Source organism: Lodderomyces beijingensis, assembly GCF_963989305.1.
Source record: "Lodderomyces beijingensis strain CBS 14171 genome assembly, chromosome: 3".
Lineage (NCBI taxonomy): Eukaryota > Fungi > Ascomycota > Pichiomycetes > Serinales > Debaryomycetaceae > Lodderomyces > Lodderomyces beijingensis.
This window is the reverse complement of record NC_089972.1, coordinates 2,122,787-2,143,105: the sequence shown is the minus strand read 5'-3', so window position 1 is coordinate 2,143,105 and position 20,319 is coordinate 2,122,787. Positions and strand designations below refer to the sequence as shown.

General features: G+C 44.0%; 13 protein-coding genes across 13 annotated transcripts; 6 read left to right on the top strand and 7 right to left on the bottom strand. All coding sequences in view use genetic code 12, as the record gives it.

Moving 5' to 3' along the window:
* Positions 1 to 406: 406 nt before the first annotated feature.
* On the top strand, positions 407 to 1,111 carry LODBEIA_P30100 (uncharacterized protein; the record flags this gene model as incomplete). The annotated part of the gene is made up of 1 exon (XM_066973074.1): positions 407 to 1,111. One exon carries the CDS (start codon positions 407 to 409, stop codon positions 1,109 to 1,111), a length of 705 nt encoding a protein of 234 aa, XP_066829948.1.
* Positions 1,112 to 1,448: 337 nt separating this feature from the next.
* On the top strand, positions 1,449 to 3,335 carry LODBEIA_P30090 (uncharacterized protein; the record flags this gene model as incomplete). The annotated part of the gene is made up of 1 exon (XM_066973072.1): positions 1,449 to 3,335. One exon carries the CDS (start codon positions 1,449 to 1,451, stop codon positions 3,333 to 3,335), a length of 1,887 nt encoding a protein of 628 aa, XP_066829947.1.
* A 106-nt stretch (positions 3,336 to 3,441) lies between these two features.
* LODBEIA_P30080 (uncharacterized protein) lies at positions 3,442 to 4,005 on the bottom strand (the record flags this gene model as incomplete). The annotated part of the gene is made up of 1 exon (XM_066973071.1): positions 3,442 to 4,005. One exon carries the CDS (start codon positions 4,003 to 4,005, stop codon positions 3,442 to 3,444), a length of 564 nt encoding a protein of 187 aa, XP_066829946.1.
* Positions 4,006 to 4,654: 649 nt separating this feature from the next.
* LODBEIA_P30070 (uncharacterized protein) lies at positions 4,655 to 6,097 on the top strand (the record flags this gene model as incomplete). Its single annotated transcript, XM_066973070.1, has 1 exon — positions 4,655 to 6,097. The coding sequence occupies one exon, from the start codon at positions 4,655 to 4,657 to the stop codon at positions 6,095 to 6,097; it is 1,443 nt and encodes a 480-aa protein (XP_066829945.1).
* A 358-nt stretch (positions 6,098 to 6,455) lies between these two features.
* LODBEIA_P30060 (uncharacterized protein) lies at positions 6,456 to 6,806 on the top strand (the record flags this gene model as incomplete). The annotated part of the gene is made up of 1 exon (XM_066973069.1): positions 6,456 to 6,806. One exon carries the CDS (start codon positions 6,456 to 6,458, stop codon positions 6,804 to 6,806), a length of 351 nt encoding a protein of 116 aa, XP_066829944.1.
* Positions 6,807 to 6,948: 142 nt separating this feature from the next.
* On the bottom strand, positions 6,949 to 9,024 carry LODBEIA_P30050 (uncharacterized protein; the record flags this gene model as incomplete). Its single annotated transcript, XM_066973068.1, has 1 exon — positions 6,949 to 9,024. The coding sequence occupies one exon, from the start codon at positions 9,022 to 9,024 to the stop codon at positions 6,949 to 6,951; it is 2,076 nt and encodes a 691-aa protein (XP_066829943.1).
* A 223-nt stretch (positions 9,025 to 9,247) lies between these two features.
* LODBEIA_P30040 (uncharacterized protein) lies at positions 9,248 to 10,258 on the top strand (the record flags this gene model as incomplete). Its single annotated transcript, XM_066973067.1, has 1 exon — positions 9,248 to 10,258. The coding sequence occupies one exon, from the start codon at positions 9,248 to 9,250 to the stop codon at positions 10,256 to 10,258; it is 1,011 nt and encodes a 336-aa protein (XP_066829942.1).
* Positions 10,259 to 10,668: 410 nt separating this feature from the next.
* On the top strand, positions 10,669 to 12,255 carry LODBEIA_P30030 (uncharacterized protein; the record flags this gene model as incomplete). Its single annotated transcript, XM_066973066.1, has 1 exon — positions 10,669 to 12,255. One exon carries the CDS (start codon positions 10,669 to 10,671, stop codon positions 12,253 to 12,255), a length of 1,587 nt encoding a protein of 528 aa, XP_066829941.1.
* A 195-nt stretch (positions 12,256 to 12,450) lies between these two features.
* Positions 12,451 to 12,975, bottom strand: LODBEIA_P30020 (uncharacterized protein; the record flags this gene model as incomplete). The annotated part of the gene is made up of 1 exon (XM_066973065.1): positions 12,451 to 12,975. One exon carries the CDS (start codon positions 12,973 to 12,975, stop codon positions 12,451 to 12,453), a length of 525 nt encoding a protein of 174 aa, XP_066829940.1.
* Positions 12,976 to 13,331: 356 nt separating this feature from the next.
* On the bottom strand, positions 13,332 to 14,216 carry LODBEIA_P30010 (uncharacterized protein; the record flags this gene model as incomplete). The annotated part of the gene is made up of 1 exon (XM_066973064.1): positions 13,332 to 14,216. One exon carries the CDS (start codon positions 14,214 to 14,216, stop codon positions 13,332 to 13,334), a length of 885 nt encoding a protein of 294 aa, XP_066829939.1.
* Positions 14,217 to 14,648: 432 nt separating this feature from the next.
* LODBEIA_P30000 (uncharacterized protein) lies at positions 14,649 to 15,842 on the bottom strand (the record flags this gene model as incomplete). The annotated part of the gene is made up of 1 exon (XM_066973063.1): positions 14,649 to 15,842. One exon carries the CDS (start codon positions 15,840 to 15,842, stop codon positions 14,649 to 14,651), a length of 1,194 nt encoding a protein of 397 aa, XP_066829938.1.
* A 349-nt stretch (positions 15,843 to 16,191) lies between these two features.
* On the bottom strand, positions 16,192 to 18,174 carry LODBEIA_P29990 (uncharacterized protein; the record flags this gene model as incomplete). The annotated part of the gene is made up of 1 exon (XM_066973059.1): positions 16,192 to 18,174. The coding sequence occupies one exon, from the start codon at positions 18,172 to 18,174 to the stop codon at positions 16,192 to 16,194; it is 1,983 nt and encodes a 660-aa protein (XP_066829937.1).
* A 1,254-nt stretch (positions 18,175 to 19,428) lies between these two features.
* LODBEIA_P29980 (40S ribosomal protein eS21) lies at positions 19,429 to 20,258 on the bottom strand (the record flags this gene model as incomplete). The annotated part of the gene is made up of 2 exons (XM_066973058.1): positions 19,429 to 19,668; positions 20,235 to 20,258. The coding sequence occupies 2 exons, from the start codon at positions 20,256 to 20,258 to the stop codon at positions 19,429 to 19,431; spliced, it is 264 nt and encodes an 87-aa protein (XP_066829936.1).
* Positions 20,259 to 20,319: the final 61 nt, after the last annotated feature.

Sequence of the window (20,319 nt, the reverse complement as noted above, 5' to 3'; positions counted from 1 at the left end):
CCGTTTCTTTATGTGCTTCCCTTTTTTCTGTGGCTGTTCTGACCTTGAGCCATCCCTGGACCAAGAATTAACAGGAGATAAATGAAATCGACAGATGGGGAAAGTGGCGTGTTATTCCAACCCCCTAAGATCTTTTTTTTTTTTTTTTTATTTTTTTATTTTTCAAAGGAAAAAAGGTCATGAACTTCAACTACAACATTAATTGACATTTACATGTAAGATGTTACAATTGCTCATTTACAGTTCAACATAGATCATATCAAATCTTGCCAATATTCTCAACGGGGAGGATACGTCAGCACACTAGCTCATTAATTTCACTTTGCTAACAGGAGGCAAAAAAAAAACGAAAACTTTCAAAGAAATAAACGAAGACAGAAAAGCAGAAAGAAAGAAAAAAAAAATCATGTCCCTTCCTTCCATAGTGCAGCCGGAGACAGTGGAGAGCACGGATTCGAGATTGAACACAATCAGATCCCCATCGAATGAAGGAGATGTTGCGATTTCAGACGCGGAGACTCAAACCTCATCAAAACTTGATTTGCTGAACGACGGGGAGCAGCACGAATCCATTCCTCGAAACATCAAGAGGTTGCAAGTCCCAGGCCCCTTTTGTCCACTTGAAAACAGAGAATATGTAGATACAAACGAATCCCTCGTATCTGAAAACTCAAACTACCAAAACATACTCAGTGAAGATGAAGGAGTTTATGACTTTGCGTCGTACAGAAAATCAAATGACCACCTTATGCCTGACCCATATCTGCGTCCGCTTTCCCAGAACTCCACAACGTCGTGTCTATCTACTACAGCAACAAAAGATGGGATACAGGGCAAGAGATTGCGCCGGTTTGGACCTAGTGCGTATGTCAGTGACGTAATTTCAAACATGAATGATCAATTACAAGACCAGACTTCGGTTCAGCTGCCGCCTGAATCCTTTGAGAATGATGGCGTGCGCACCCAAAACGATGACCGGTCTGAGTATTACCCCGAGTCAATGGACGTCAAGCCTCAGAACAGTCAGAATGCTAGTGTTGTTAGTCTTCACCAGACCTCAATCAGATACGGAAACGACGGTTCATCTAAGATCCTGGTGGACAATGCTTAAAAACATCAGTAGGTGCTGGAAAACTGAACTGTATTGACAGATTGACTGACTGACTGACTGACTGACTGACTGACTGACTGACTGGAAAGCTGCTAATCAGCAAGAATGGGAGGGTGACGTGGAAGAGGGAGGAAGAGCGAGCTATGGGGGGTTGTGTGGGTTGCAGGCAATCGATTGGAGCACGTGACACCCTCAGGAATTTTTTTGCCTGTATTCTTCTCTCTTCTTCTGCTTGTAGTTTAGCAGGGCACATACACCGCAGAACAGAAATGGATGCAATTTTGCAAAATATAACAGCAGCAGCTTTCGTTGTAGAGTTACTACAATTTTACTCAACATGTTGTCAAGAACAGTGAGAGCTACGCTCAAACGGCAATTGTCGAAAAGATGTTTAGCTAAAGCAACTGTTCCCTGTGCAGTTAGACAATTTGCGACAAAAACTCTGGCAAATGCAAAGGAAATCTACACTAAATTGTCCGATTCCAACGATCCAGCAAGAAACAAATTCTTCCAATACTCGTGGGGTTCGTGGCTTAAAGACGACCAGTTCAAGAAGAAACAACGAGAAACTTTTTTTTCCATTGAAGGTTTAACTTCGTTTCTCAATGGCGTAAACTCGTTGCGTGAAACTGAAGCTGGATTGCTTGCGCAACCGAAGCATCACAAGAACTTGTTTGTGTTGCAGAACAACCTCACTGATGCGCTCCTTGGGTCCAAAGAAGACAATTTGATGGTCACTTCCATAGCTTCGATCCATGAGGGGAAACACCATAGAATCTACAAGGTCACATTGAGCAGCGGTAAGGACTTGGTGTTGAGAATCCCCTATAAGCTCGACTCGGATGCTGCTATAAGCGCAAAGATTAAAAGCGAAGTTGCCACGATGGATTTCCTCGACTTGAAATTGAAGCTTCAAGTGCCCAAGATCTTGGCGTATGGCCCCGATCGAACCAATGAAGTCGGGACACCATTCATTCTTCAAGAGTTTATCCCGGGAGACTTGTTGATGAAAAAATGGCACCCTCTTGTGCCGGATTCTGAGTCCACAGACAAAGAGTTGCGGCTGGTGATTGACCCTATAGCCAAGTTCCAGGATGATCTTTTGAAATTGACATTCACCAAGTTTGGATCCTTGTATTTCTACAACGATGTCAAGCCAGAATTGCAAAAAGATGAGCCCTACGAGGCAGGAGAAGAAGAGGAGACCGACTTTGCACTTCGAAATAGGTGGAGAATTGGAGCTAGTGTTGAAAAGCAATTCACAAAGGACAAGAGAAAGTTGCCGCAACTGGTAGTTGATGAATACAATGGGCCCTGGGATGCATCTAATCCCTCGGCGTTGATGACATCAGTTGCAGAAATCGAATTGGAGAATGCAAAAAACAAGCTCGCCATTGCTGATGCTGATGCTGGGGAAGTCACCGATAAGGAACTCTTGAAGAACCAGATCAAGACATTTGAGCATTTGAAGCAGATTGGCCCAAGTTTGCTCAACTCCAAATCCAAGTCGATCCAAAATGTGGAGGAGTTGTTTAAACCTAGACTATATGTCCCCGACTTGGACCCTTTGAACGTGATTGAAAAACCAGATGGCAAGACATACTTTGTAGACTTTGAAGGATCAACTATAAAGCCATTTATCTTGACGAGCTATCCAAATTTTGTCGCGTATCAAGGAGCCAAAGTTTACAACTTGCAACAAGATATACCAGGATACCAAGAGATGGATCCAGTTGAAAAACAGCAATATGAATTCATGTACTACAAGACTAGAAATGAAAGAATCTGGGAAATTGAATTGAATAAATACAGACATGATTTGATTGCCGTTGCTTCTCCGCACATCAAAGTTCTCAAGTCGCCATACTTGCAAGCACTCGACCTCAAGGATCCAAAAGATTATCTTTACGTTGAGGGTTCCATCATTCAATTGCAGACAATGTGGGATGCCTACATTGCCAATGAGTTGGTCAAACCACAAGAGCAGGGCAACAATGACTTCCCAGTGAAATACGATGAAAAGTTTTTGCATCAATATCAACAGGATTTGAACGACCATCAATTGAGTACAGCTTCGAGTCCCTTTGGCGCCACAAGCGGTTGGATTCCTCAAGACATGTTTGATACTTTGAAAGAACAAGGTATAATTGTTGATTTGGGAGACGGCAATTACAAGATTGAAACTGATAAAGTTTTGGAGAACCCACCAAAAGAACTGGATTGAAAAAAGGCAATTTTATGGCGAATAAATCAGCTTGTCTTGTTATCACCGCTAGTTCCCCTGTAAAAAGAACTTCCGAAAAAGAAAAAAAACAACCGCTTTGTCTCTCTCAAAGATATTTCTTTGCAATCAATTTAACCTTGAGATCGAAATCTGGCGACACCATGGCGTCGTTGACATTGTAAAACGGATTCATCAAAGCCTTCACGTACAAGTCGTTTATGTCCTGGAAAAACTGTCTTATGCTATTCTCTTCCTTGTTGGAATCGTAACATAGTATAAACTTGATGTTACCCTGAGTAATGTAAGCGCTTATCGAAATACCGTAAAACTGGTCGATTTTGCCTAGATTCAATAGCTGAGTCGACCACTGCTGGTCTTCAATCACGTCTAAACTCGAGCTAGCGATAAACGGCAATAGTTCCTTCGTTGAAGGCGGGAATTGTGACTTACCCGGCACATGGACCGGCTCCTTGTTGATGCTGCCACTGCTATTATTGACATTATGCGACACTGCATTGGAACTTGGCATAGCTTGCGATGTTATAGACGATGACACCGACGTTGATGACGACGAGATCGTGCTCGAAGTTGAGCTTTTAAACGACGAAAACTCCACTTCATATAGCGGGTTTTCTCTTGTTCCAACGATAGCCAAGTAGTAAGACGACATTTTTCGAGCCCCACTCTACGTCACTACTCAGTGAAGAAGAAGAAGATGATAACGACTGTGACAATAGTGGACTCACGCCTGGTGCTCTCTGATACCCATGATATCTGGCAATCTGTATATGACGTATGGAATTGAAAAATAGGGAAGAGCTCCGTCCTACAGTATGTATGTTTGGATGTAGCGCACCACCCACTACTATCAGGCAAAGTAAGGGGGCAAAAAAGAAAAACAGCCTTTCAAAACCAAAATAAAAACAAATAACACCAAAGGAGAGCCAACTAACCACAAGCAAGGAACACAGATCCTAGAAGCAAGCGGCCCCTTGAGTCTCAAGAAGTGGCGATCTTACATCAAACGCTTGCGTGATTGAAAATCAGTCAATCGGCGCAACGGTGAGGCTCAAATTAAGAAGGAAAAAGGAGAAAGAAAGAAACAAAGAAAGAAAGCGGTCTGCTATTCATATCAATAAATAGCGCAAAAGTCACGTTTTATCTGTTGTCATATTGATTCGCCGTCAAGTCCAAGTAGTTCTTGAAGCAATTGCGGGGAGGCTAAGAGAGTTGAATTGTTTTGTCAAGCGGGAGATCAGAACCATTATTTGTGAAAGAGACGTGCAAGACCAATAGACAAAGCCCACTTAGTAGCTAATATGAGCTTTTCGGAGAAAGACGATTCTATCCCTTCGAGTAGCGGCAAATCATGCAAGCTAGAGGATGAGCGCGTCAAGCCGAACTTTATCCACTCCTCGGATATCCCCAAGAAGATCGCCTTGTTGATACACTCATTGTCGGAGTCCAAAATCAACAACTGGCAGGCCCATTGCCAGGATCACCATTTGAAGGTCTTGGTTAACGTTGAGTTGAATACCCTACATACAAGATGCGCGACTCGTCCCAAACTCGATACGTTGTTACAACGAAACATGATCTCACTAGCACAGAGACACCACAAACACCACAGGCGGGACCAATCATCGGATAACAACTACTTGTCGGTGATTCTCAAGCTGAAAGTGACCAAGAGTTCCATCCAACCACATGCTTTGAAAACCAACGATGCCTTTGTTGTTCGTTTCGATCTACTCATAACACTAATAAGTGGCGACAAGGTCCATTTTGAAACAAACTTTGATTATGGTATCCTCAAACAGTATGATTCCAGCGGAGAACTTGTAAATGAATTGCAAAGATATGTCCGGTGTCTATTCTCGGCGCTCACGGAAGCAAAGCAACAAGGAAAATTCAAACAAGAGTTTATCCCTCCACTCATGTCCGAGGCGAGTGATTCAACTCTCGAATGCAGCGGCGATGAAGACTATGACTGTTCGTATGAAACCGAGAGCTGTAGGATCGAGCCGCTAGCGTCAAACGAGACTCTAAATGAAGAACTCAGACGAAGATTCAGCGAGATTAGCTATAACGAGGAGTTTGCCACGCAAAAGACGAAATTCTTGGGCAGCTTGAATAATTTACGACATAATGAAGAAGACGAAGAAGAAGAAGGAGGACAAGAAGGAGGAATAGCAGGAAAAAGCGGAGTAGATAGACGACGAAACAAAAAAGATACCCAAAACGAATTGTACCACCAACTAGCTTCTCCCTTGATTCCAAATTCCAGCGAAAATCCATTTCATCTAGACGACTTGATAGAAGTGGAATATGAGGACACGGATGCACAGGATGCGGACTACTTCATGTTGAATCCGCAAAATAGCTGCAACTCTAATGCTCCACCAATGAGACAATTTGAAAACGACGAAAGAGTCGCCGACTCGCCAAGATGTTTTTACTCGCCAACAAAATCAAGGAAAACAATATCACAAATGTCATCGGCACACTCCCTATCTTTGATTGATAAGGATGAAAAATTTGGTCTTGAATATGCATTCAATGCTTCAGACGTGCCATCCTTTATAAAGCAGGATAAAAAATTCAAATTCATCAAAGTGGGCAAAGTTCAAAAGTTTGTTGATTTATTTGAAAAGAAACAGGAAACCGAAGAAGACTCAAGGGCTTCCAGCGCGAATGGAAGTCGAGTAAACACCAGACCCGGTTCTCCCTTGGGAGCGAGACCTAACAAAATCTGTACCTAAAGTTCATGAATGAGTGATTACGAAAACCAAAAAAGAAAAACAAGAAATAAACAATAACTCGACGTTCGACCCTGGATTAGAGAATTTTCCAACCGAGCAAGTTCTTTTCATATCATGAGAACAACATCAGGTTTCCTAGCTTTTTTTTTTTTTTCTAAACTTTTTTCGATGTAATTATGATCTTTTGTAGTCACATCTATTCGGTTCAGGAAGAGCTCCTCTTTTGAAAGTTTGCCAGATTTGATCTAGCAGAAGATATTACAGCCCGAGCGCGCGCGCAATAGAGACCGAAACTCGCCTGGAACAACAACTCACCCGGCAACATCTACACCAACATCTACATCTACATCCACTCGCAATGCAACCCAAGTCAATAACCCTCTTGCAGAAAATAGACTCGATAGTAGAACAACTACTAGTTAAATTTCAAGACATGTTCGAAGTGTTGAAAAACGACTCCAAGCCAAAAGAACTCCTAGCCGTCGAATCGCTCACTATTGAAAACGACGCTGTGCAAATTATCAAACTATGTCAAGATATGTTGTCGATACTGCGAAGTTTGAAAGAGACGTGGATTTTGCAGACTTTGAAAGTTGCTCACGCTGGCCCACAGTCGAACGAAGAGCAGGATTTCGATGCTGTTTTTGAGATGTTTAATGAGTTGACGGAGAAAATTGCAAAATTCGACACGCCGCCTTTACCTTGCTAGTGGAGGAGATGATGAAATAACGATGCATCAATAGATGTGGTGTGTCATAGCCCATTTTGGAACCAATTTTAATCTCGAAAAGAAAAGCCCAATTTTTTTTTCAATGGCATTCAGTCCCCTCCCAAAAGAAAACTATATCAATCTATTCAAATATAAACACACTGATCATTTTCCAGCCAATTCGAACAAAGAATGCAAAAAACTTGTAAATGTTTACGAAAATCCAAACCAATTTCAATAAAATCACGATTAAATTCTCAAGCAAGAAATAAAAAACCTTATAATTCGTAGCTTCATGAATGAGTTCCGTTTTGATGGTCTTGTTAAATAATGAAGCTTCCAAAATCTCCAACCGTTCACCTGTTTTTCTCAATTCCAACGGCAAGGAGGCGTTCAACTCGGAAATGGATCGATCACTGGTGCTTAAAAGTGTATCGATTTTGATTGAGTAGTTTTCATTCGCCATGTGCAAGATCGACTTGGTTTCTTCCAAGAATCCCTGGTAAAGGTCGTCGTAAGCTGGCAAATTGTCGTCAAGCACACTGGTCATCTGCTGCAATAGTTCGTAGATTGAATTACCTGTAATCTTATCCACACGGCCTTGAAGCAACTGCAAATACGCAGGGTACAAGTTTAATAAATAACCAGTGCGATTTTCGCAACATTGGTGGAAATAGTTTAAAAATGTGAATAGCTTGGCCAACTCTTCGTCTTCGTTGCTTTTGGAATCCAGTTTGTGGATGTCCTCATCTTGTCCATCTGAGTGGTCCAACGCCTCGGCATCGGAGTCATTTTCCCTGAGATTACGACGAGATGATTGGAACTGGACATCTTGGATATTATAGTGGTTTGCGTCAGCGTTGGATGTGTCAACCAAGATTGTCGGTGGAGTCACTTGTCCTACCCCCCCACCACTACTAGCAGGTCGCTGCTCCTCTTCGCCGCTGTGGTCCAGATTGTCAATGGTGGGGTTTGGCAAGCCCAAATTCATCGAGCTCTCATTTTTGTCAGCAGCATCAGCGTCCCGAAACAGGTTTAAAATGTTGGAAGATGACGAAGAATCTCCCTGGTAAAACTTCTTGACTCTTGATCGCAAGCCACGCTTCGTGGGTGACTTGGATCGTGAAAACTTCAATAGGTGTACATCAGTATCTGACCCTGTTAGACGGTCATTAGATGCCTCCAGGTGTCTTTGTCTGCGTCCACGTGACTGCAGTTGGTCCTGGCTGCGGGATTGATGGTGTTTGTGATGGTGATGGTGCAGCTGCTGCTTTTCCTCGCTTCGAGATCTTTCCTCGTCAGACAGTTCAAACAAGCGGTCATGCAACCTATGCCTGAACCTGTGTCTGTGTCTTTTAACATCCTGACTTTCTTCTTCCTCCTTCCTGGGGAACCACAAATTGCCTTTCGGGTCCTTGAGCTCGTGCCAATGGTTGACCCTCCATCTAGGGTCACTAACAAACTCGTTCAATTCAATAGCCCACAACATTCTCCATTCCTTTCTGTGGTGCTTCTCCGGGATGTTGTGCCTGCTAAACACATTACACGCCAAGGGTATTGTTTTGGAATGGAACGGCTTGGGGTATTCGCCATACTTGGCCCGAATCTTTCTGTTTCTCAAGATTTGCAACGGGTTGTAGACTCCCTCTACCCCCGGGTGTTTATTTGTATCGCCATTCTCATCTTCCCAATCGTAGATCCGCTGGATGAAAAGATATTTCAATCCCAACATTGTCTTGACTTTTTCAGCCCTGATAATTGTGTTTCTCGTTATGGTAGGCGAATTAGACTTAGGACCGGACTTGGCTTCCTTTTCGGCTCTTGGGGTGGGGCTCAACACGTTGCAGTCGGCCTGGAGAAGATTCCGCGTGTCTACGAATAGCGAGGATAGCTCAGCTGCTCGTTTCACGTCTTCCTTCGACAACTGTTCCGGTGCATGATCTGTAGCACCACCTGCAGAAACAGCTGTGGCACTAGACGCAGCCGTTGAAGATATGTTATCCCGGGCTGTTTGCACCTCTCTGTCGTAGTATGAATTGCCCCTTTTGACTGAGTTTTTCACCTGAATTGGTTTCGGCACCGCTTGAGACTTCACGTCTTGCTTTCTCCTAGTCTCCTTCGGTAGGGTTTGCTCTGACTCAATGTTTGAAAGTCGTAGCTGAGCAAGAGGTGATTGTTGCTTACCAGCAGACCCCGACAGTCTACTTTGGTTCGACATATCAGAGCTCAGTTTGTGACGGCTGTTTTTTGCAACGTGAAGGAAGTGGTGGTGGTAGTAATTATGGTGGCGGCTATGGTAAAAGGAGATGGTAAAGGGTGGCTATTTCAACAGATTTTACCACATGGTGCTCCACAAAATCGTGTACAAAAAAAAAAGGAAGTAAACTCCCTTTGAAAAGCCAATACCACAACGGCCAAGTAGTACCCGACTTCATTCACAGATGCCAGTTCAATTCACGAAATCCCCAGCTGACTTTGACCATTATTTGAACAACAACAAGGTTGTAGTGGCAAATTTTACTGCGTCATGGTGTGGGCCTTGTCAAGCTGTGAAGCCGGTGATTGACCGTGCCTACGATATTTTCACGAGCGTGGAGATTGTTAAGGTGGACTTGGACACTCAGAGAGAGTTGGCGAGCAAATACACGGTGACTGCAGTACCCACTTTCATCTTTTTCGAGGATGGGAAGGAAGCAGCAAGGGTACGAGGCGCCAATGTTGAACAGGTGATGCAGGAGCTTCAGAAATTCAACCAGCGGGCTGCTGGAGAGTCGAGAAAGGGAAATGGCAAAGCGTCCGGACTGTCGTCCTCGACCTTATCAAGCGCTTACTCGGGCATCCGTGAGCTAATACCACCAGGATTTGACATACTCAACTCCTCCATCGACTTTGGCTCGTTTGAGGCGTTGAATGCAAAAGCAGTTTACGAAGGCTCCAAAGTGCATGACATATTCAAGTTGAGTAGCTCCGGCACTGGCTCCGGCACTGGCTCCGGCACGACTAGCACAGTGGTATCGGATTCCGACTCGCAAATGATGTTTTCAGTGCCGTTTTTGAACATTAGCAAGGTCTACTCGGTTTTGATCAAGGTGAACAGATCCTTAAAGAAGGAGAATTTGGCTATAGACGAGGAGGATTTGAACGAGATCCAGCCACCCAACATTGTGAAAGCATGGCCAAACTTGCAGCATCCATTGTCATTCGAGGACGCGTCCGCCGATTCAAAGGCCCCCCTTGCCGAATCAATCGACGTTGCCGCAGAAGCTGTTTCCGAGAAATGGATAGAAATCAAGCTCAAATACGTCAAATTCCAAAATGTGCAGAACTTGTTCTTTTTTTTCGACGGTGAAGACGAAGACGCCCACTCGGCAATTGAAAAAGTATTAATAGTTGGTGTCAACGGAGATTCCAAGGAGCAAAAAACCTTGGGTCTGTTGGAGCAGGAAGGCTAGCAACTTGACAGGAACAACGGCGCTTCCTCCTACCTAGATTCCTATAAATAAAACAGAGGCAATATCTACATGACAGGTAAGGGTTTGTTCCCTCCCTGTCCCGCCTGGTGTGTTCTTTCGAATGGTGATTGCTTCATTACTAATTTTTTTGCCTTGTATTTTATCTCCGGCCTCTTCTTCCTCCTTCTTCTTCCTCCTCGTTGACACAGCTCAGTTTTTTTTTTCACGCAATTTACGCTTCATGTTACCTCCATCACCGCCACCCACCCCGTGTCGATTTTGAAGCTCAGTCCCATCATAACGCAATTTCACCGTGAAAATCTACAGCGACTCTCCTTATAAGATATTTATATTTATAGATAGATAGGACGTACAGCTAGAGCGCCGGATAAGGAAAAAAAAAAACGGAAATGAGGTCGACGCAGATTATGAAAAGTGAATTGCACGGATGCAACCTGTTTGTCCAGCGGCTCATAGTCCGGAATTTTTCACGTCTGAGGAGAGCTGGAGAGTTTAGATACCCGTTGTCGCCGCAGATACATCCAAGGTTGTATAAGCCGGTGTATGAAAATGCGAGTCTTCAAATGTTGAGACTTCAGTCCAGCAAAGCTGGTGTCAGCGAGAAAAGCCAGGCCGAAGCAACAGATCCCGAAGTAAAAGAAGCTCGCGATGAGAAGATAGAGGAGACCGCGGTTGAAAAATTGGAGAATTCGCCCACGACGGCGCTCGTGAATGAGGTGGACCCAAAGGACCCAAAGCCAAAGAAGACTTTGTGGGAGAAAATCAAGCACGAGGCAGTGCACTACTGGACAGGAACGAAATTGTTGGGTTACGAGATCAAAGTTTCGACCAAGTTATTGGTCAAGTTAATGGCAGGGTACGGGTTGAGCAGAAGAGAGTCAAACCAGTTGCAAAGAACTGTGGTTGACTTGGCGAGATTGGTTCCATTTGCCATGTTTGTCCTCATCCCCTTTGCCGAGTTGCTACTCCCAGTTGCTTTGAAATTGTTCCCCAACTTGCTTCCTTCAACTTACGAATCCAAACAGGACCGTCAAAAGAAAAAGGCTAAGTTGAAAAAGACCAGAAACGCCGCTAGTGAGTATATAAAGAAAACCATGGAGCAGTCTGGATTGAAATTGTCAAAGAAGATCACCGACGAAGAAAGAGAGGCATTTGTCCAGTTTTTCCGGGCAATCTCCATGGGGAAAAACCCAACTAGAGAGCAATTGATCAAGGTTGCTAGACTCTTTAAAAATGATCAAGTTTTGGACAATTTGAGCCGTCACCAGTTGGTGGCCATGTGCAAGTACATGTCCTTGAGGCCATTTGGAACCGATTCGATTTTGAGATACCAAATCAGACACAGACTCTTGAACATCATCAAGGACGACAAGGCCATCGATTATGAAGGCGTCAACTCCTTGAGTATTCCCGAATTGCAGATTGCTTGCTCTCAAAGAGGTATCAGAACCAGTGACGTTTCGCCAGCTAGGATGAGAGACGACTTAGAGACTTGGTTGGACTTGAGATTGAGACAGAAAATTCCATCTACGCTCTTGATTTTGAGTAGCGTTTACACTTATGGCGACCAAAACAAGGATGCAGAAACATACTACGATGCGTTGTTGGCCGTCTTGTCCTCGATTCCGGATGAAGTTTACAATGTGGCCAAGTTGGAATTGTCGGATGACTCAAAATTGAAATTGGACATTTTGAAGGAGCAGGAGGAGTTGATTGACGAAGAAAACGAGCGAGAAAAGGATACTGTTAACAAGGTCAAGGACGACATCCAATTGGATGAATATGAAGATACCGCTAGGGATGGAGTGAGCTATGAAAAAGACCCCGAGGAGAAGGAACTAGAAAATAGCATCAACAACACCGATGACGATGTCAAACAAGAGGTGCACAACAAAGCAAAAGAAGATCCAGAATCAAGTTACCGCTCGAGCACACTCAAGGATGAGGACACAGCTAAAGCAAGTCAGAAGAACTGAGTAAGAGAATGATAAAAACAAAAAACAAAAAACAAAAGAAAGAAAGAAATACAGAAAGAAAGAAAGAAAGCTGGTGGATAATTCACCAGGTTAGAAACCAGTCTCCATGTTTATAGATTTAGGATACAGTTTGTTCAAAAAAGAAAGAAAAATTTACATTTAGTTATCGCAAAAGGTCTAGTTTTAAAGATATACTCAATTCTTACCAGTTGAGCCAAAGCCACCAGCACCACGGTCGGTGCTCGTCAATTCTGCCTCGCTGATGGTTTCAATCTCAGCATTTACAATCCTCTCCAACACCAACTGTGCAATTCTGTCCCCAGTTTTAATCTCAAAATCCCGCGTCGAGTGATTAAACAACACAATCTTGACCTCGCCTCTGTAATCAGCATCAATGACCCCTGCGCCAGTCGAAATGCCATGCTTGACAGCCAATCCCGAGCGTGGCGCAACGCGGCCATAGGTTCCAACGGGGACAATAATCGAAATATCCGTGCTGACCAACCCCTGGCCTTGAGCTGGTATCACGGCGTCCTCAGACGAATATAAATCGTAGCCTGCCGCCAACGCCGAGCCCTTGGTGGGTACTTTACCCTTGTCTGATCGCAAGAACACTTTTAAGCTCTCTGTCGCTTCGAGTTTTTGCCTCTTGACTGCTTCGGTTGTCATTTGTGTGTGAGTTCGATTGAATGGGAAATACGCTAGAAGGTAGAGGGACATGATGGAAATTTCGACTGTATATATTTTTTTTCTATTACCGGAAAGACGCGTTTAGCGAGTACGCGTGAGAAGAAGAAGTACTGGCGCAACTCGGGCGAGGGAGCCCAAACCACTTGAACATACAATCACGAGAAACCAAGCGTCGCATGGCTTACTTCGATTTTCTCGCTAAGTTCTCGCCAAGTTTGTTACAAGCTCATGATCTCGCCCGGCATGAGCATACTCTGGCGTAGACGCTCTGAACTCCCTCACATCTATCCAGCCAAAAGGAATATCCCAGTTGTAATCTCCAGAAAGCTCCAAATATTCTCACGATCTAGAAAAGAAACCAAAACAGATAGGGTACTTGTTATTATCTAGATTTGTGTAGAGCCTTCCGATTGGAAAAACAGTTCAAACTTCAACGTTTCATATAGTCGCACCTTCAAAGCCAAAATGACACCGTGCCCATAATCCTCTACACTGGCATCGCCAGCGATCCCAACTCCGACATTCTTGCCCCTGATCAAGTAAACCTCCTTCTCATTAGCACTTCTCCCACTAAAGGTGGCGCTCTGCCAAAAGATGCACTGGAACAGTACAAGCTGGATGAAAAGAATAATCAAGTCTAGCACGAGCAACTGCGGCAATCCCAACTTGACAATTTTCGTCGCAAACGACTCGTGCGGCGATATCCGCGGCACTTCTTCTCCTATAAACGAGACAAACCACCATGTGCCCGTGCTGAGTTCCGCCACTTTCTCCTCATTCACCAACGACACCATCCAAGTGCAAACGAATAGCGTATGGTACAACAAGACAAATATCGTCTTGACGTACAAGCTATGGAGGAACCGCGGTAGTTTCAGCCGCAACGAGTCTATTCGCGACTCGGCATCTTCATCTTCAAACAATATCTGTAAGAAAGTCTCTCCATCCGTGGAAATGGCGAGGTTGTAATTCACGAGCGCAACTTGTACAATGTGGCATAGCGTCGGTATGATGCATGCGCAGTAGCAAAATCGAACAAACTGGTAAAAAATGAGCAAATAGCATACAGCTTCCAACTGTCGGAGGATGTCATGTTGGTCTTTGGTTTTGCGGTAGACAGCTTGATTCGAGATGAATTTGCTCTCGAGCTTGTGTTCCGTGACTTGGCTGGCCAACTGCGCAGAGTTTGCACTGGGCCCAGGAGGATACGACGGCAGCTCGGTACCTGGAAATGAGCCCGGGATGTTATTATTAAATGGCGCTGTGCTCATATGTGTGGGGTAGGGAAACCGGAAAGATATCAAGGAGGGAGGAAGGGTTTGGGATATCACCTCAACTTGAGAGACCTATAGTCAACTCGCTTGCAAGTTGGTGTTCCACCCCTGGCGTGCGTTGTGATTTTTTTTGGCAGTATGACCGAAACGCCGCGCGGAATCAACAAAAGTTTGAACAACTTCAAGACTTGCCAACCGGCGCCAGAAAGTGTAGTTGCTTTGGCGATATCAAGAGAGTTCTTCTCCGTGAACCAAACTAACAAACAAATCAACAAACAAACTCCTACCAAAGGTCTACCGGGTTGCTATATTTTATTTGACTATTTATTTTTTCATTTTTTTTACATAAGTTTCTCCTGTTCAGTATCGCTATATATGTACGAACTTCCAAAAAAAAAAAAAAAGAGACTAGCTAGTATTGCAAAATGATTAAGCGAAAAGTGAACCAATGTCAGCAGGCATTTCGGAGATTTGAGTAGAGTAGAATCTCTCAATTTCTCTCATGACGCCAACATCCTTGTCGGTGACAAAGTTGATGGCAACACCTTTCCTACCGAAACGACCACCTCTACCAATTCTGTGGATGTAGTTTTCCTTGTTGGCTGGCAAGTCGTAGTTGATAACCAAGGAGACTTGTTGGACATCGATACCTCTGGCCAACAAGTCGGTCGAGATCAAGATTCTTGAAGATCCAGATCTGAATTCTTTCATGATTGTGTCTCTTTCAACTTGGGGCAAGTCGGCGTGGATGGCGGAAACAGTGAACTTCTCTTCTCTCAACTTGTTGGTCAAAAACTCAACCTTTGATCTGGTGTTGCAGAAGATGACGGCTTGTGTCACGGAGATGGAGTCGTACAAATCAACCAAACAGTCGAACTTGTACTCTTCAAGGTCAACGTTGATGTAGAACTGCTTGATACCTTCCAAGGTCAATTCATCCTTCTTGACCAAGATTCTCACCGGGTTGTTCATGAATTTGGTGGTGACTTCCAAGACATCCTGGGGCATGGTAGCAGACAACAAGACCACTTGAGTGGTTTCAGGCAACAATCTGAAAATGTTGTAGATTTGCTCTTTGAATCCAGAGGACAACATTTCATCGGCCTCATCCAAGATGAACATCTTGACTTTTTCGGTTTTAAAGTATCTTCTTTCAATCATGTCAAAGACTCTACCTGGGGTACCAACGACAATCTGGACGCCCGATTTGAAAGCCTCGATATCGTCGCTCATGGAAGTACCACCAATCGACGCGTGCACTGTCACTTTCAAGTACAACCCAATCGAAGTGATGACGTTTTTAATCTGCAAAGCCAACTCTCTGGTGGGAGCCAAGATCAAAGCTTGCGTGGCCTTCTCGTTCTCATCAATTCTTTGCAAGGCGGAAATGGTGAACGTAGCGGTTTTACCAGTACCGGACTGAGCCTGCGCCAAAACATCTCTACCCTCGGTGATGGGCAAAATAGCTCTTTGTTGAATGGTCGATGGTGTTTCGTAACCGTAACCAAAGATGCCTCGAACAATGTTAGGCTTCAAGTTCAAGTCATCGAACTTGTAGACAACATGGTCGTAGTTTGACTCGATCAAGCCGGAGTCAATCTCAGTAATTCCTTCAGATGCCATGATGAAATCTCTACTCTGTAAAGAAGTTGAAAAACAAAAAAATCAACCAAAAGATGGAGGAAAAGTTTTACGGCAGGGCGATGTGAAAATTAGAGAGCCAGAGTAGACTGAGAGAGGGAGGAAAGAAAAAAATTTGATGGGCTTGAAAATTTGATGGAAAAGTAAAAAAACACAATTTGAGTGAGTTGCACGACTTAGGGGGTTACGAGGGATAGGCACTCGTCAGAGATCAGAAGGTTAGAGATGGTCCCTTGTCATCATCAGTTTCTACGAGGGCTGAGTTTGAAACAAACAAAACGACTCAATGCTTTTGTTAGGTCCAACTAATGTAATGCATCTATAATGCCTCCTAATTGAATTTTCGTTCTGGCTTTTGGTTTCCTCTGAACTCCCAGGGGAAAAGTTTTGGAGCTTGGTCCACAATCTCAAATTGCTCGGTGCTGGCCTCGGTTTGTTGTTGTTGTTGCTCTTCGTCTACATCCTCATTGTCCGTATCAATCGCCTCCTGGAATTCATTCTCGTCAATCACCGCCTCTTTTTCCAAAACCTCTTCCTCTTGGTTGAAACTCTCGACATCGGCAGCATAGTGTGATACAGCTTGCGGGTCCTCCTGTGCATCGGGCACCATTGGATTGTCGTTTCGCTCAATGTCGATCTTCTCTAGATCTTGCAAAATATGGTTTGGAAAATAATCCGAGCTTTCGTCAAAGACTCTTTCGGGCTCAACAAAGCGGTGACCATACAACTCTGGAAGTTCGCGCGGCATTACGAATACTGGAGCTGGTGCAGATGCTGGTGCAGATGCTGGTGCCGGCGCCGGTGCCGGCGGTGGTGCCTCGAAAGGTTGGTTTTCGGCGTCTCCGGCGTATGCCTCGGTTTCCCCATATTCAGCATCTTCAACATTTTCAATAACGTCAACGATTTGTTGCGCCTCGGGCTGGTAAATAAATTGTTCTTCTTCTGGTGGTGGTTGAAATTGCTCTGGTCCTCCCCGTCCGTGAAATCCCTGCTCTTGTTCTTCTGCCCGTTCTTCAATTGTCGATAAAGCAAAACTCGTACGGCCAAAGTCTTCTGAAAAAGATGTATCGGAAGGCTCGTCGTGCTTTGGAGGCGGTTCTCTTGCTGGATCCCACATGGCGTCAACGCTCGGCTTTATGTTATTTTTAAAAACCTGGTAACGAGAAGGATCCAGCAATGCAAATGGGTCAGATGGTGACGGTTCAACTACTATTGCCGGCGCTTGCGGCTCCTCCCTAATCTGTTGATGCTCTTCTATAAACACTGGCTCGCCTTGTTCATTCACTTCTTCTTTGTTCGCCACCACGTCTGAGACTGAGCGTTCCCCAAACTCTTGCACCCAAGCTCTCCACCAGTCCCCATGCATGCCCTCGCCAGTGGGCATACATGTCCACGGCTTGTAGGGCCCAATGAAATGCACAACTTTTATTTGCGATTGGCCCTTTATATAAGTCAATGCAGTTGCGCGGTATCGGCTGAGTGTGTCCAACTCAGGTTGCCGGTATTGATCAGGGCCTGGTTGCTCTGGCTGGAGCTCCTCCCATTCAGGACCAGGATTGACGCCGCGGAAATGTTTGAATGCAGGTAGATACTCGTAAGCGACAGATGGGGTCACGTTGTACAAGAAGGGAAGCTTGATCCAATTATTGCTTCCCAGAAAATCGTCCACGTCCTTGCTCTCTTCACCGAGCAACTCAGAGACCCAATCTGGCTGCCGGTTAAAGTATTGATTGAGCAAACCCTGGTCTGCTCCATCAAAAGATATACTAGAATCTTCAATTGACCTTCTCACAAGCGATTTCAAGTCATGGTAAACTTCAATGTTGGGTTGCAACACAAAGACACCTGAATTGAACACATCGGGAAATCCACTGTCGGGTGCAGCCAAAATTTTGTTGGACTTGAACTCCAAATTCAAAAGATGGGCAACCGTAGGAACAACGTCCTTGTCCTTCTCCTGCCATGGTTCCGGAAGCAAAGGGAGCGTGTCAGCGTCCATATATAAAATCTTGTCGTATTGTACCAACGACCATAGTTCAATCTTGGTGAATGTTTTATCCAAATCTGGTCTCTGCAAATCCTGGGTCAACTTGAGTATTAGCGTGGAGCGAATCGGCGACACATCAATCAATTTTCCATAGTACCTCGATACAAGCTGCAACTGCAGAGTTGTAAATTGTGACTGGTCTATCAACACTCCAATCTCAGCTTCAACTCCTGACAACTCGAGAATCTTCCTCAATTGAACGGCTAGCACAAGTGCCCCTGCAAGGTAGCTCGGATTATACAATAAAGTAAAGATTGCGTCCACCATAGTTACCAGTCACACCAGCAGGCACCAATTGTTCGCTCCTGCACGGGGGAGGAAGGAGGTAGGTGTGGGTGTGGGTAAAGGAATTGACCTTAGGATGGTTCAACGAACAATTGAAAGTGGAAATCCAAACAAAAGTCCAAAATAAAAGTCGAAATCAAAGTCGAAATCAAAGTCGAAATCAAAGTCAAAAGTCAAAGTAAAGACAAAGGTGGGTATTGATGGGTGCAGCAGTATTAAGAGAAGTGATATGCAAAATTCCAAACGTTGATTATTATGAAATTAAGCAATTCATAATTTTCTAATAGGGTGGTGCCTGGGTGTTTTGTTTGGCAATGCCGAAGGGGGAAGAGGAGGGGGAGGCTGCTAGGCAACGGGGGTCCCCTTTTTTCAGCATAAATAGATGTATCTCCTTATGTATAAACCAAAACTCACTCTTATTTACATTTTACCCTCTAATTATTTCCTCGAAATATTTGTTGGAATTTTTACCAATTCTTTTTTTTACTTGTTTGGAACACTTTAAAATTAACAAACCATAAGTGGCTAAAGATGCATGTTTGGAGTATGAGTATGAGTAAGACGATGATACGATATACATATATATTAGCCAGCTGTATGATAACGTTTGCGAGCTGCGGTGCTAATGTGGTGGGAATTTTAAAGCGTGTTGATGTACATGTACATGTACCTGTAGAGGTACCTCTCGAGTTCAAATTCACTCGGGGTACACTTTTCCTCCTCGTCTCCACCACAACTTGACACCAGCAGGACGCAGGAGCTGTTGTTGTTTTTGTTGTGTTTTATCTTACTTTCTTATTAAAGTCCTCCTTTCTTTGACTTCTGAAACAATATAATACGTCGAATATGGCACCAGCTTCTACACGTGTAAGAAACTGATAAACGGGCATCTATCACTGGACCCACTTCCTTCGCCACATCCAATTGTTCAAAAACGATCGATGAGATGGAATACTATACTTAAGAGGCAAAGCGTTAAAGAGTCTAGAAACTGGACCTCGAACAGTATGCACTTTGGCACCGTGTTTCGGGCACTCTTTCCAAATCACGTGATGGCATTGTTTGGTTACTTGGATCTGACACGCACACCCACACACGCAGCTAAATCTTACAAGAGAGGCTTCAACCAACAGCTACAAAACTCAGCAACACTGTCTCTTTCAAAATTATGTCATTAATCTACACACAGCAACAACAAAAAACACCAGCACCTGAATCAGGAAGAAAAGTATGCTCTTAACGAGAGTATGACCAGACATTCTTCAACAAACCGTCTTGTTGAGCCAATCTGTTCAATGAATCGTCAGCTTCACCTCTACCTCTAACGTAACCGCTCAAGGCGTAAACGACGTTGTCACCAGCAATGGCTCTTCCATCTTCGTCAACTCTGGCGATTGAGATTTGAACTGAAGCGTGGTCTTTAGCTTTGATGATTCTGTTGGTAGCAGAACATTTTCTTGGGACGTATAATTCCACCTACAAAAAAAAAAAGGTTAGTACTAAAGTTGTATTTTCCAGTGGGAAGTACACATTCATGTGATGCGTGATTCTGGACGGGGAGAAATCAATAAATCTTCTGGTTGTTTATTTCCGTCTCGACCTGACTTCGTAATCTTCAACTATGGAATATGTTGCTTTAATGGAAAAACATGTTGGGAATAAAGGAAAAACACTTTGTGAACCTGAGGCAATAAAGCTCCATAGTTTTTATCCAAGCTTATTCTTCGCGGAGGACGTCCATGACTTGTCCGAGTCCACAACACGAGGCTTGAACACAACATATGAATAAATATTTAAATCGCATGATAGTGACACTTATTTCCAGCTTGAATATAGCGTATGATGTATCCCCTGGATTCAATCTAGTGAGACCGTGTGAGTTGTTCAGGCTAATACCCAACAATCATGATAATGTTGATCATAAATTTTCCACAGATTTTCCATGATTTCCTCTTTCCTTTTCGAAGTAAAAAAATGGATCACTCCAAACTTGTATCGCATCCTCCTTGTGTATCACTTCCAGTTCAAGTGTTGAAACATACTAATTGGCCTTTATCGTTTTCCATCTTGACGTTGTCTCTATGTAGGTTGTGTGCTTGTCCGTAGCTCAACAAGCTTCAAAGTTGA